Source organism: Lithobates pipiens, unplaced genomic scaffold (assembly GCF_037356315.1).
Source record: "Lithobates pipiens isolate NorthernLeopardFrog02 unplaced genomic scaffold, aLitPip1_a1.2 Scaffold_19, whole genome shotgun sequence".
In the NCBI taxonomy this organism is placed as follows: Eukaryota; Metazoa; Chordata; class Amphibia; order Anura; family Ranidae; genus Lithobates; species Lithobates pipiens.
This window is the reverse complement of record NW_027507764.1, coordinates 505,648,208-505,663,279: the sequence shown is the minus strand read 5'-3', so window position 1 is coordinate 505,663,279 and position 15,072 is coordinate 505,648,208. Positions and strand designations below refer to the sequence as shown.

Genomic DNA, 15,072 nt, shown 5'->3' with positions numbered 1-15,072 from the left:
TATTTTTATTTTTTTAAATCAGCACAAGGGACAGTAGTTACATTTATTGATGTGTCCCTTGTGCTGATGCCAGCTCTCTTAGTTGAAAGCTGAAGTCCTCTGCCACCCATACCCTTGAAGGCATAATCTTCTGGTGCTGCAGGTGGTAATACAAGCATTGAAACTGTCACAGGTACTGGTCAAGAGTGCCGACTATGCTCACCCTTTCAACCCGTTTCCTATAGCTTCTATGAGTGAAAGTGCTCTGTGAATGGAGGAGGTTCAGTGGAGTTCATAGGATGGACCCATTCACTCAATGGAGTTCATTCATCCAACCATTCAATTCAGCAATTTTAAATCAGGGACACTTTTCATTAAATTTAAAGCGGTTCTTCACCCTAAAGGGGAAGTTCCGCTAGTATTATCCCTCCCCCCCTCCGGTGCCACAATCGGCACCTTTCGGGGGGGAGGGGGGTGCAGTTACCTGGATAATCCAGGTAACTGCACCCACTTCCGGCCAGACCGCCGCAGACCCCCGCATCGCTCCGCCCCCCCGTTGTGTTCTGGGAAACACAGTTCCCAGAGACACAGCGGGGAACCAGCGCAGCGCGACTCGCGCATGCGCAGTAGGGAACCGGGCAGTGAAGCCCTCATGCTTCACTTCCCGATTCCCTGACAGAGGATGGCGGCGGTGGCTGCAGCGAGACGAGCGATCGCTCGTCATCTGCCGCCGACATCGCTGGAACCTGGGACAGGTAAGTGTGATATTATTAAAAGTCAGCAGCTGCAATATTAGTAGCTGCTGGCTTTTAATATTTTTTTTTTCGGTGCAGCTCCTCTTTAAGTACCTTTGCTTGTTGTTTTTTTTTTATTACCTAAACAAAGTATTTATATTTACCCTGTATTCCAAAAACTGTTTTTTTGAACATGTGACCAGCAGCAGAAGACTAGAAGCTCCTCGTGCTCATCTTTCCTTACAGACTGGGAATGGTTTGGGTCATGTGACAACTGTATATCAATTAGGAAAAAGGTACTTACCGTGTTTCCCCAAAAATAACACAGAGTCTTATAATAATTTTAGCTACAAAAAATGCATTAGGGCTTATTTTCAGGGGATGTCTTATTTGTCCCCTGTCTTCGCTCCCCCTCTCCCTCCATCAGCTCAGGAGTCTGCATCTCTGTAATCCCCAAAATAAACCCTAGTTAAAGTCAGTGTAAAATCATTTAATCGGCTCTGTAAATAGATTACATAATGTCCAGTGTGTGTCTTTATGGAACACTGAAGAAAATACCTTATTTACAGTGCCTGACCTGCTGGAGCTCTTCTTCCCCACTCCCAGCACTGCAGTGGGAGTGGCCGCTGATGTCAGCTGGGAGGGGAGGAGGAGAGATCAGACGAGTCACATGAGTGCCCATTGACACTGTAAATAGGGTATTTTCTACAATAATATTAGGAGAACAGGGACGCACTGGACCCCTGCTGTAAGCCGCATCCAAATTAAGTGTGAAAACTGAACTGTGCTGACTGAAAAAGTAGTAAACTATTAGTAGAGACTAAACTATGTTTGTTTACTTTGTCTACCAAAGCACCATGTGAACCCAGATTCACAGCATTATGTACCGTATATACTGACTTAAGCTTCAAAGTTAGAGCTTGGGCTGCCCTCTTCTGTTTCTTCTATCATACATGTACATCAATCAGTGCAATGTAAGGCTATATTTTTCATTTTCACTTGACTGTACCCCAAATTCAACACTTCATTTTCTTTTGGACAGAACAAGGAAGAGTTGAAATTTCCTTCCATCCAATTATTTATGCTGCCATGTTGTCATTTGTGCATTTAATTGCTCCTATGAAAAGACACCCAAAAAAAAAAAAAAGCACCTTTTTGGTAATTAGCAAAATTCGAGTATTGAGGCCTTTATTGAACAGAACTTCACTCCATGATGACCAGATTTTGGTGCTCTGCGGCTATTGTAAATATTTGAGTAGCTGGGTACAAATGTAGTCACCAGAGAGAAGAGACTTTAAAATGTCTAGAATTACAGAAGAGGAAATAAAATCCAAGGAGTTGCATATCTTCAGCACCTAGCAAGCAATCAGTCTCTAAAATATACATGTCAGTGTTTTATTGGATGGTGTGCAGGAGGCACCTCAGCAGGGCAGGAATTACACACCTTCTAAATAGAATTCCAGAAAATGTAATGACACTAATAAGTATTTTGAAAATAACATTAAAAGCAATTACTTAATTTTCCCCAAAATCATAAGAGGAATAAAAAAAAAACACGTCTTACCAGTATTGCTGCAATCTCAGGAGTTTTCCATACAAAGCTGTACTAAATGCAGGGATAACTGGGACAGGGCTGCAGTAAGATCCTTTACTGTCAATAGAAGTGAGGCCAGCTTGGAAGCCAAACACCTGCAAAATAGATCAAACACATATTATACCCATTTATCGATTGTAGCTTTAGTGTGTTATCACAAGCTTGTATGATCTAAGCTTGAATTCTCTTAACTGTGGCCCGAGGGCTGGAAACAGCCCTTTGCTTGCCTTTATCCGGCCCTTCCTCCCATTAACATGAGAAACGATTCTGCCAACTGACAACAAGGGGGCACCATTTCTACCACTGACAACAATGGGGCATCATTTCCCCCCAATTATACTAACGATGGGGCACTACTCCCCCCCCCCCCCCCCAATACCAAATGTGGCAATGTTTACTCCCACTGATGCAAGGAAAATTTCCACTCCCGCTGGCCCCAGTCCGGCCCCCCTATAGTCTGAATGACAATAAACTGGCCTTATGTTTACAAAGTTTGGAGAACCCTGATCTAAAGCTAAGGCAACTTCTAATTTCTTAGCAATATCAGGCTAAAGTGAATATAAAACCTGACAACTAACTTCTGTCGTTTGGTCTGATAAACATACCATTGAACAAGTTTTGTTAGGTCTGTTTGATGTGTTCAAAAATAGCTGTTGATCTTGCTGGAAAACGTGTGAGCTGATAACTTCCTGTGCTCTCTGGTTGTGCTGACTGTACTAATTACATTGATTTCTGAGGACTATAGAACCATACCGCTCAATGTTATAGACAATCAGAGAGGTGGGAGTTCACAATCCTACCTTGGATCTGTTTTCCTGATAGGCAGAAATACCAGGTGTCATCTGAATGTGGTTTGTCAAGGTTACAGTTAATAAATAAATAAGGAAATATGCAAACAAGTATTTCTCCAATGTTTTAAGGCTGCAGGTTCCAGGTTTGTCATCTGCCCTGGAACAAGCATGCAACCAGTGAAGTCTAAAATTTTTCATCACCCAGATATTTCCCCTAGATCAATGATTCAATTAGGTATTGCAGACAGTATGACCACCTAAAACCTCTATTTTTATAAGCAAAGTCAATAAAGACACCTATCTTGCATTCATTTTCAATTATTTATTTTAAAGTGTATGTAAAATGTAACAAACTGCTCCTACTAGCTTTCTTTTGGCCCATTAAACATACCAATGAAAGCGTTTTAGTATAGCTGTTGGCTAAATAAAAAATTAAAAAGTACAGGTTGTTACTGCTAGAAATTCAGTAAAATTTCAAGATCCCATACACTTTGCAGTGTTTGCTCAAGTGTTACATCAGCCCAGTTCAGGTCTGTAAACAGAACACCTTCATTGTATGGTGATGAGAGGAGAGGTAGGTGTTCTTTAGTCCTAAAACATGCCTTCTCCATAGATACAGAATTTGCATAGATACAGAATTTGCATAATTTCTGCCGTTGTCAGGCTACAGTAGAAATTATGCAAATGGAAAAATAATGAGGGAAAAAAGTAAAGGAGAAAAAAACGGAAAAAAGAAAACGAATGCAGCCACCACTTCCCACAAGGTTTACTCACTTTCCTTTTGGCAAAACTGCAGTCTGTGAACAATCATCAAAATGAATGTTACGCCTTCATCCAGGCTACTGAAGTAGTGACATCCCTAATTAAAATCTAATTTTCATGTCAGGCTAGAGTGTTCCTCTAATATATGGCATTCAAATCACTAGAGTTCACTCTTTAACTTCCCATTGTGCAAGTATAGTGTTGCTGATTTATCACATTGGGGATGTCTTATACAGTATTGCTCTGCACATCTGTCCTAGAACGACCTGTTGGGGTCCATAATTGGTTCCATACCCTCCTACACATGAGCATTTATGCTTCCTTGTGACGACTTCATTCAAGGTCTTTGATGTTTTAACTACATACCGCAATGATCTGTGGATATAGTTCTTTGTTGCCCTTTACAGGTCAAAAAATATATATTTTTGGGATCATGATGTGAAATTCTGAATAGAACGTTTTCCTTCACGTTGCAGGTCACTGGTTTCTGAATGTATTGAAAGACTTTATTCTACAGCTACTTAGAATGGAAGCAAAGGATTCTGGGTAGACAACTTGTTCTCTGTCTGCCACACATCCTAATATCAACCCAGGATGCAAGAGAGTACAGCAATTGCTCACATGCAATGCACTTATGACATATGTGATCCATTATCTAGTATACTATGGTAAAAAAAATAAAAAAAATTATTAGGCACTAAGCCATCATAGTCCATATTTTATGGTCAAGAGCCCTGTATGTATATTTCAGATGAGGCAGGTCACAATGTAGAGTGTTCTTTTATATTCCTAATATCCTGACTCTACAGAGAGAGGCACATGGCATAAATAGTATTCAGGGAACTATGTGATATCTTATCTAGTATAAATAATTCAAACAATGATTTGTTAGGCAAAAATTGATGGAAATGGTTAAGACCTCTGTCAGTTTTTTTTTTTCTTTTTGAGGTCTGTAGACCATTGAAGAAGTTTCATATTGCTTCCTGTCCAGGAGATAATACAGAAAGAAACCAAAAAAAACCCGGTCCCTGACCGGTGGTCCCAGTCAGGGATCAGCACTGCTGGAGCTGAGGGATTCTCCTAGCTGCCAGGGGAAGAACTCCTCCAGTGAGAGTGGGGGGGGGGGGGGAGCGAAGGGAAAGGAAAGACAGATTCTGGTGGTAGGGGACTCAATTCTTAGGAGGACAGAGAGGGAGCTAAATTAAGGAAAAGGACCTCCAAGGTAGTATTCTCAGGAATACTACCGGTACATCGAGCCACACCAGAAAGGAAGAGGGAGATTAGGGAAGTAAACAAGTGGCACAAGAGCTGGTGCAGTAAGGAGGGGTTTGGATTCCTGGAGGACTGGGACGACTTCTCAGTCGATAAGCTATACTATAGAAGGGATGGACTGCACCTAAATGAGGAGGGTGCAGATCAGCTGGGCTTAAGGATGGCCAAAATTTAGAGAGGTTTTTAAACTAGGCAATGGGGGGGAGGGCCAAGAGATAGCGTGGAGCATATTCCAGAGGGTAATATTAGGGGCATTAGTGGTAGGGTAACCAAAGCACATAAACCCAAGGTAAATATAGTAGCAAGTCCTAGCTGTAATCTTGGAACACCCAAGAGGATAGTATGTGACCGGTCAAAATATATTAATGCATTAAAATGTTTGTTCACCAATGCCAGAAGTCTGCCAAGCAAAATAGGCGAGTTGGAAGCTCTGGTGCATCAGGAGAGCTATGATGTAATCGGTATTGCTGAAACTTGGCTTCATTCCTCACATGACTGGGCTATTAATATTCCTGGCTATGCACTCTTTCAGAAAGACAGAGTAAAAAGGAAAGGTGGAGGGGTCTGTTTGTATGTGAGAAGTAATCTCAAAGCGAGTGTGAAAGAGGACCCGGTGGACGGAGAGTGTGATGAGTCTGAAGCATTATGGGTGGAACTGCATACAGATGTGCGTAGTTCAAAGTTAATCATTGGAGTTTGTTATAGACCACCCAATGTTAATGAGGAGGTGGAGACTCAGCTCCTTGCACAGATAGAAAGGGCTGCAAGGGCTGAGACAGTGATAATAATGGGAGATTTTAACTACCCAGAAATTGACTGGGGTAATGGCACTGCTGGGACAGTTAAAGGGCAAAAATTCATAAACCTATTACGGGACAATTTTATGGTCCCAACTAGGAATGATGCTCTGTTGGACCTGGTAATCTCAAACTATGCAGAACGTATTACTAATGTTCATATAAAGGAACACCTGGGTAGCAGTGACCATAACATGATTTCATTTGTTGTTAGCTGTAAGCAAAAATCACATATGGGAAAGATAAAAACACTTAATTTCAAGAGAGCCAATTTTCCAAGGATGAGGGCTGCTCGCCAGGACCTAGACTGGGAGAGAATATTGGCATCAATGGGCACAGAACAGAAATGGGAATTCTTCAAAAAGACTTTTTGTGATCACAGGGCAAAGTATTTTCCCATGGGCAATAAGTTTAAAAGGCTAAAAATAAAACTGATGTGGCTCACGGCCAAAGTAAAAAAAAGCTATAAACTATAAAAAAGAGCTTTTAAAAAATATAAAAATGAAGGAACGCTAGTGTCATTTAACCATTACAAAGAATATAACAGAATATGTAAAAAGAAAATCAAGGATGCAAAAATTCAAAATGAAAGACAGATTGCAAAAGATAGTAGGACAAACCCCCAAAAATTCTTCAAATATATTAATAGTAAAAAGGTCAAGCCTGAGCATGTAGGCCCTCTGTCACAGCCGGGTGCCCACACTTGTAATGACAGCGCTGCGGACAAGAGGGGGAGAGAACCGAGGCTTTGGGCGGCCACATCGCCAGACCGTGGGACAAGTGAGTGTCTGTTTGTTAAAAGTCAGCAGCGACACTTTCTGTAGCTGCTGACTTTTAATAAACTTACAAACGATTGAAACTCCGCTTTAAAGCTTATTAAAAAGCTATAAAATTATCGTGATAAATTTAGTTCTATGTTTACATCAATATTTCTCCTATCACTAAGTAACTAATTATACATGTTAAATTTGAAAAGTAAGAAAAATAAAACATGAAATGTGTTAGATTGTGATCACAAAAAAGTATCAGATATACAGCACCGGCACTTGCTGGTTTTTATAAAACTAAATAGAGTTTTAGAGGGTGCACATAACACAGAAAGCTTAAAAAAAAAAAAAAAAACTTCTCTACCTAAAGCTAAAAAATAAAAGTTTTATACTTCGAAATCAAGAAAAAAGGGCGGAGCTGATCCTCTTTTACCTATACAAACTAGTTAATTAGGAAATTTGCTTTGATATATGAGTGCTTTGGATTACAATCATGTTTCTGAAACAAATTATGCTTGCAATTCAAGGTTTTATTGTAATTGAATCTTAAACCTGCAAATGGCTGATACGTGTTGTAACAGTAATGAAAAAAAGCAGACTTCAAAATACATGAATGCATACCTGCATAGACGCATATACCATGTGCGTGTTTAATGTTTTTTTTTTTTTTACTTTTATTAATAGCCATTTCATTACACATTGGGACCATCACAGCATCTATCAGCATTGTAGAACTTAACAAATGACTTGTGTCAACAGCCTAAAATAGAAGTTGGCAATCTCTTGAATTCTAGATGCATAAAGTTCCTGAGCAGCAATGCAATTTTGGAAGGAAAACTGACATATCCAGCCTCAAGGCCATTAAACAATACAGCCTGAGGGAATTCTAGCATGCCACCTTTAAACAGAGGCTTAAAGTGGAAGTAAACTCCCCTATCGTTTTCAGCCAAGGAAGCTGCCATCTTTGCCTCTGTTTAATCTTCAACTGCTATGGTACTGCACATGTGATTCATTATGACACCAGCCATTGGATGGTTTGATAGTTTGGCTGAGAGCATAACCAATGTGCAGTTTGCATTCCCGGCATGCCTTTTTTTTTTTTTTTTAACTGTTTAAATCGATGGGTTTACTTCCACTTTAACACACAGGTAACTTGCTTCATGACAGATTGCCTAAAAGGTCAGTTTAAAAGTAATATTATATTTAGAGGTGGAGCTTGGAGGCCAGAGCAAGCTCCTGGACAGTTATGCACCTTGGATATTACTCCCATAATTCCAAATTATTTTCTGGCCACTTGTGGTTTTTCCCACTAAAATGTGCATATTACAGTATCTTCTGTTGCATTCTCCATAAAATAAAAAGAAAGTCTAAAAAGGAAAGGGAAGGTTTGCCTGGCTGCTACAGGCAGCTCAGACACTTATAAATATATATAAGGGCAATACAATATAGGGTAGACCAGGTACTGAAATTCTGAACAGATCATAAGTAAACAGTGAGGCACCTTACCTTCAGGTAGCAGTGTGCATAGCAGTGGTGCAGTAGGTTATCTGAGGGCTGGCTCAGGCTGCTTACTGTCTGAACTAATTGCTCTGCATACATTGGCACCGAATGCTCAAAGTTGATTTTGTCAGCAAGTACTCTGATGGCAGGCAGAGGTCGTATTGGCTGAAAACTTGTTGTGTTTAAAGTACCCGCGGAATGCTAAAAAGAAAAAAACACACACACTTAATTCATCCTGTTAAAAGCACCACTGGGTAAGTAAAAAAGCAGGCTGCCAAAACTAATACCACATTTATCAAATGCTTTAAAGTGTACCCTGTTACCTGCACACAGGGAAGTTATTTTGCACACTAATCTGATTAGAGAACTAGAAACTAATAACATTACTGAGCCAAGACAGGTCATTTTGCCAAAGAAATGTTTCTAGGTCTGGTGAGCAATATCAGCTCTACACACAACAAGCCTATGGGGGGAATTCAATGTTGACACCTTTCTTGCAGTATGGTGCCTTTTAGAGCAGTTTTTTTTTCTGTTATTAGCGGTATGACCCCTTTAGCATGGCCTGTGCCTAAATTGTGAAAGTTTTGCACTAGTTTGGGTACCAGTGCTGACATGTGCACCAGATTTAAGTAGTTCCGCAACTTTTAGAAGCTGTTACTATGCCTGCGACTGATTCAAAAAGTTACCACCGGTTTACAATATCTACTTTCACACTGGAGCAGCACTAGCGGTAAGGCTCTGCTAATTTTAGCAGTGCTTTTCTGCTGTTATAGCGGCGCTTTCGGCTGCTAGCGGGTGCTTTTAACCTCCACTAGCAGCCGAATAAAAGGTTTAAAAGTGCCGCTGCTGAAGCACTTTGCAGGCACTTTGGCAGCGGTGGCCATTGATATCAAGGGCAGGGGCAGTGAAGGAGCGTTGTGTACACCGCCTTTAAGATGCTGCTTGCAAGACTTTTTCTAACGCCCTGAAAGCACACAGCTCCAGTGTGAAAACAATCGGACTTTCACACTGGTGCTGCAGGGGAGGCATTTTCAGGCACTATTTTTAGCCCTTTAGCGCCTGCAAAACGCCTCAGTGTGAAAGTAGCCCAAGTAAACTTGCAACAATTATGACCAAATTTAACTACTTCAATACTGGGCACTTTTACCCCCTTTCTGTCCAGGCCATTGTTCAGCTTTCAGCATTGTCGCACTTTGAATGATAATTGCACGGTCATGCAACACTAACCACATGAGTTTTTTTTATCATTTTCTTCACACAAATAGAACTTTCTTTTGGTGGCATTTAATCACTGCTGGTTTTTTTTATTTTTTACGTAACGATCGAAAATTCTGAAGAAAAAACAAAACAAAAAAAAAAAAAAAAAGCTTCTCTTAGTTTCCGTCAGTAAATTTTGTAAACAATAATTTTTTCTCCTTCACTAATGTGCACTGATGAAGCGGCACTTACTGATAGGTAGCACTGATATGTGGCACCGATAGGCAGCACTGATGGGTGGTACTGGTGGGCGGCATGGATAGGCAGCACTGACAGGCATCATTAATGGGCACTGATGGCACTTTACTGTAATCAGGGCACTGATAATCAGTGCCCCAAATACCTGTCCTGGTGTCCCCTGCGAGGAGATGACTCTGATCGGCTCTTCTCGCCACACACACTGTCCCATGTGAGGCGAGGAATGCCGATTACGGGTACTTCCACATCTACATCTACATGTGACCGGCTGTGATTGGACACAGCCGATCACATGGTTAAAGAGCCGCGTCATCTGCTCTTTACAGAGAACGAGCAGTGCGCCCCTGCGTCTGGGGCTGCTTTGGGGCGACGTCATGTGACGTCGTCCCAGAATGAGAGCAGCACCGACCCTTCCTCATTTATGGTGGATGGGCGGCAAGTGGTTAAGTTGGCGTACAGAGAGATGACAATGCTCATAGTTGGGCATATGTGCTGGGAAGCTGCCATAGTAAATGCTTTTCTGGTACTTTTACCTACAGGTAGGCATATAATAAAGCTTACCTGTAGGCAAAATGAATATCTCCCTAAATGTGCACCGTTTAGGAGATATTTCAGTGGAAACTGGCGACGTCCCCGATGCATGCGCTTTGAAGGGACTACATACTAATGCCATCTCTTTAGAGCTTTGTGCTGCAGCCATCACTCCCGTACTCATGAACAGGAATGACTTCGTTGCAGCTCAGCCATTCAAGCACCTGGAGCATGTGAACCTGAAAGGAAGGCCAGGTGAAGATGGAAGCCCTCTCAGTGGCGATAGCGCGCCATGCATACTAGCACATTCTGGTATTACCTTGCAGGGAGATTTTTTTTTTTTTTGGTGGAAAGTTTACCATCATTTTAATATGGTTCTAGTCTCAAAATAGATTTTTTTACCTTAATGCATTATCTGCATTAAAGTAAAAATCTCCCCACCACCTAATCTACCCACCCCCATCCCAAGACACTTACCTGACTATGATACCGATCCAGCGATGTCCCAGCTGCAGCACCTCTGCTCTCTCCTCCTGGTCTCACAGGAGAGCGGTAGAAGCCATGGGTTTATGCTGCTGTCTTTTAAACTCTTGTAAGAAGGTAGCGGAGGTGTGGCTTACCAAAATTGTGCAGCTTGGTAGCGCATGCACATGGCTTTCTGAGAGGGCACTGGTGGAAGGAGAAGCAAACAGTGCTGGTGGGGGACTGAAAAAGAGGAGGTAAGGGACTGTTCTGTGCAATACTGTTGCACAGAGCAGGTAAGTAGGGATGCACCGAAATTTCGGCCGCCGAAACATATCGGCCGAAAATGCCCTTTTCGGCAATTTGCCGAAAGAGAAAAACGGCCGATAATGGAGCCGAAAATGGGGCGGGGCCAGGGTAGGGGGCGGGGCTCCGCCCCCCGCCCCTGGTGCGCCCATCATGAAGAGCTATATCACGCTATAGTGCAGGCAAGCCGTCTCCGCCGCCTGTTTGATCACAGCGCGGGAACATCACAGCTTTCAGTTCAATAGCTGTGTGTTCCCGGCCGCGCGCCATCATGTACAGCCCCTCCCCCTTGTCAGGGCACTTTGATAGACAGATCACCCGTAGGATTGGACGGATGATCTGTCTATCAAAGTGCCCTGACAAGGGGGAGGGGCTGTACGTGACGGCGCGCGGCCGGGAACACACAGCTATTGAACTGAAAGCTGTGATGTTCCCCTGCTGTGATCAAACAGGCGACGGAGGCGACTCTCCTCTTCTCTCTTCTGTTTTCTCTTCACAGGTTGGCTGCTATGAGGGGACACACACACACTGGCTGCTATGAGGGGACACACACACACTGGCTGCTATGAGGGGACACACACACACACTGGCTGCTATGAGGGGACACACACACACTGGCTGCTATGAGGGGACACACACACACACTGGCTGCAATGAGGGGACACACACACACACTGGCTGCAATGAGGGGACACACACACACTGGCTGCTATGAGGGGACACACACACACTGGCTGCTATGAGGGGACACACACACACTGGCTGCTATGAGGGGACACACACACACTGGCTGCTATGAGGGGACACACACACACACTGGCTGCTATGAGGGGACACACACACACACTGGCTGCTATGAGGGGACACACACACACACTGGCTGCTATGAGGGGACACACACACACACTGGCTGCTATGAGGGGAGACACACACACACTGGCTGCTATGAGGGGAGACACACACACACTGGCTGCTATGAGGGGACACACACACACACTGGCTGCTATGAGGGGACACACACACACACTGGCTGCTATGAGGGGACACACACACACTGGCTGCTATGAGGGGACACACACACACTGGCTGCTATGAGGGGACACACACACACTGGCTGCTATGAGGGGACACACACACACTGGCTGCTATGAGGGGACACACACACACTGGCTGCTATGAGGGGACACACACACACTGGCTGCTATGAGGGGACACACACACACTGGCTGCTATGAGGGGACACACACACACTGGCTGCTATGAGGGGACACACACACACTGGCTGCTATGAGGGGACACACACACACTGGCTGCTATGAGGGGACACACACACACTGGCTGCTATGAGGGGACACACACACACTGGCTGCTATGAGGGGACACACACACACACTGGCTGCTATGAGGGGACACACACACACTGGCTGCTATGAGGGGAGACACACACACTGGCTGCTATGAGGGGAGACACACACACTGGCTGCTATGAGGGGAGACACACACTGGCTGCTATGAGGGGAGACACACACTGACTGCTATGAGGGGAGACACACACTGACTGCTATGAGGGGAGACACACACTGACTGCTATGAGGGGAGACACACACTGACTGCTATGAGGGGAGACACACACTGACTGCTATGAGGGGAGACACACTGACTGCTATGAGGGGAGACACACACTGACTGCTATGAGGGGAGACACACACTGGCTGCATTGTATCAATTGTATCATGTGTCATGTATCATGTGTGCAATTTCTGACCCTCTCCTGTACCACGTCCGCAGTCTCTGACCATCTCCTGTACCACGTCCGCAGTCTCTGATCATCTCCTGTACCACGTCCGCAGTCTCTGACCCTCTCCTGTACCACGTCCGCAGTCTCTGACCCTCTCCTGTACCATGTCCGCAGTCTCTGATCATCTCCTGTACCACGTCCGCAGTCTCTGACCCTCTCCTGTACCACGTCCCCAGTCTCTGACCATCTCCTGTACCACGTCCCCAGTCTCTGACCATCTCCTGTACCACGTCCCCAGTCTCTGACCATCTCCTGTACCACGTCCCCAGTCTCTGACCATCTCCTGTACCATGTCCCCAGTCTCTGACCATCTCCTGTACCATGTCCCCAGTCTCTGACCATCTCCTGTACCATGTCCCCAGTCTCTGACCATCTCCTGTACCATGTCCCCAGTCTCTGACCATCTCCTGTACCATGTCCCCAGTCTCTGACCATCTCCTGTACCATGTCCCCAGTCTCTGACCATCTCCTGTACCATGTCCCCAGTCTCTGACCATCTCCTGCACCATGTCCCCAGTCTCTGACCATCTCCTGCACCATGTCCCCAGTCTCTGACCATCTCCTGCACCATGTCCCCAGTCTATGACCACCTCCTGTACCATGTCCCCAGTCTCTGACCATCTCCTGTACCATGTCCCCAGTCTCTGACCATCTCCTGCACCATGTCCCCAGTCTCTGACCATCTCCTGCACCACGTCCCCAGTCTCTGACCATCTCCTGCACCACGTCCCCAGTCTCTGACCATCTCCTGTACCACGTCCCCAGTCTCTGACCATCTCCTGTACCACGTCCCCAGTCTCTGACCATCTCCTGTACCACGTCCCCAGTCTCTGACCATCTCCTGTACCACGTCCCCAGTCTCTGACCATCTCCTGTACCATGTCCCCAGTCTCTGACCATCTCCTGTACCATGTCCCCAGTCTCTGACCATCTCCTGTACCATGTCCCCAGTCTCTGACCATCTCCTGTACCATGTCCCCAGTCTCTGACCATCTCCTGCACCATGTCCCCAGTCTCTGACCATCTCCTGCACCATGTCCTCAGTCTCTGACCATCTCCTGCACCATGTCCCCAGTCTCTGACCATCTCCTGCACCATGTCCCCAGTCTCTGACCATCTCCTGCACCATGTCCCCAGTCTCTGACCATCTCCTGCACCATGTCCCCAGTCTCTGACCATCTCCTGCACCATGTCCCCAGTCTCTGACCATCTCCTGCACCATGTCCCCAGTCTATGACCACCTCCTGTACCATGTCCCCAGTCTCTGACCATCTTCTGTACCATGTCCCCAGTCTGACCACCTCCTGTATAAATTTTTTTTTAAAAAACAGTCATTTTCGGTATCGGTGCTGTTTCGGTATCGGTTTCGGTTTTCGGCCTAGTGTATTTTTCATTTTCGGTATCGGTTTCGGCACCAAAAAACCCATTCGGTGCATCCCTACAGGTAAGTATAATATTTTTATTTTACGGGGGAAGAAAAATTATCCTTTAGTAGCACTTAAATTTGATTGCTTGCCACACAGCATTTGTGGGTAGTCAGCCTCAGTGCAGCCCCATCCATGTGACAGATTTATGTATCTATACCCAACACTCTGTATGAATTGCCCAGTATTTGGGAAATGGGTACAGGTTATGGGCATATGGATAGGAGATTTCTAAACACAATAAGTACAGTATATATTCAATGAAATAATATAATTGTTCCATTCTTTACTGCACTAATGGTTAAACGATAGCCTTGAGCAGGAGAGTGTATATTTCTAATTACTTCATTTTTTTAATATAGGGTTTTGGAGGTCAGCTAATATGATTGGATTTACTTTCTGGCTCCTTGTTGCCCTCACTTCCATTTAAATAATGTAAAACTCTGAACAGGTAGTGCTGATTGCAGGAGCAATTCTTACATCACACACACATAATTAGCAGACCCTATGTGGGCAGAGGACATGTGTATCTTAATATATTTGGAAGATTAAAGTCAGGTTTAAGGAAAGTAATACTACTGGACATGATAGAGAGAACCTAACCTAAAGAAACCTTTTATATGAGCATGCCCAGAAGCAGAGGGAGATGGAGATGAATTATGTTGTTCTGCTTCATGGCTTGTCAGGCTTAATCAACCTGCCTACATGCCATGCAGGATATGAATAAAACTAGAGTGGCGATGAAGAATTTATTTGGGGTCAATAATTACATGAAAATCGATATCAGTCACCTTGTAAGATACACAAATGGACTTCTACACCCCAGTGGAATTTGTAAAGATTAAATTGCCAATATAAATGATAACGATTATAGTTTCTTAAATTCTACCACAAACCATG

The 15,072-nt window shown here is 44.3% G+C and overlaps 1 protein-coding gene across 3 annotated transcripts in view; it reads right to left on the bottom strand.

The window, feature by feature from the left end:
• The window catches only part of VPS13B (vacuolar protein sorting 13 homolog B), a 1,337,220-nt gene that overhangs the window by 1,095,385 nt on the left and 226,763 nt on the right, over positions 1 to 15,072 (bottom strand). For all 3 annotated transcript variants that reach the window (XM_077493096.1, XM_077493095.1, XM_077493097.1), the window contains 2 exons: positions 8,203 to 8,397; positions 2,278 to 2,402 (listed from right to left, as the gene is read on the bottom strand). In XM_077493096.1, coding sequence (XP_077349222.1) covers positions 2,278 to 2,402; positions 8,203 to 8,397 — 320 coding nt within the window. The remainder of the gene's footprint in view (positions 1 to 2,277; positions 2,403 to 8,202; positions 8,398 to 15,072) is intronic.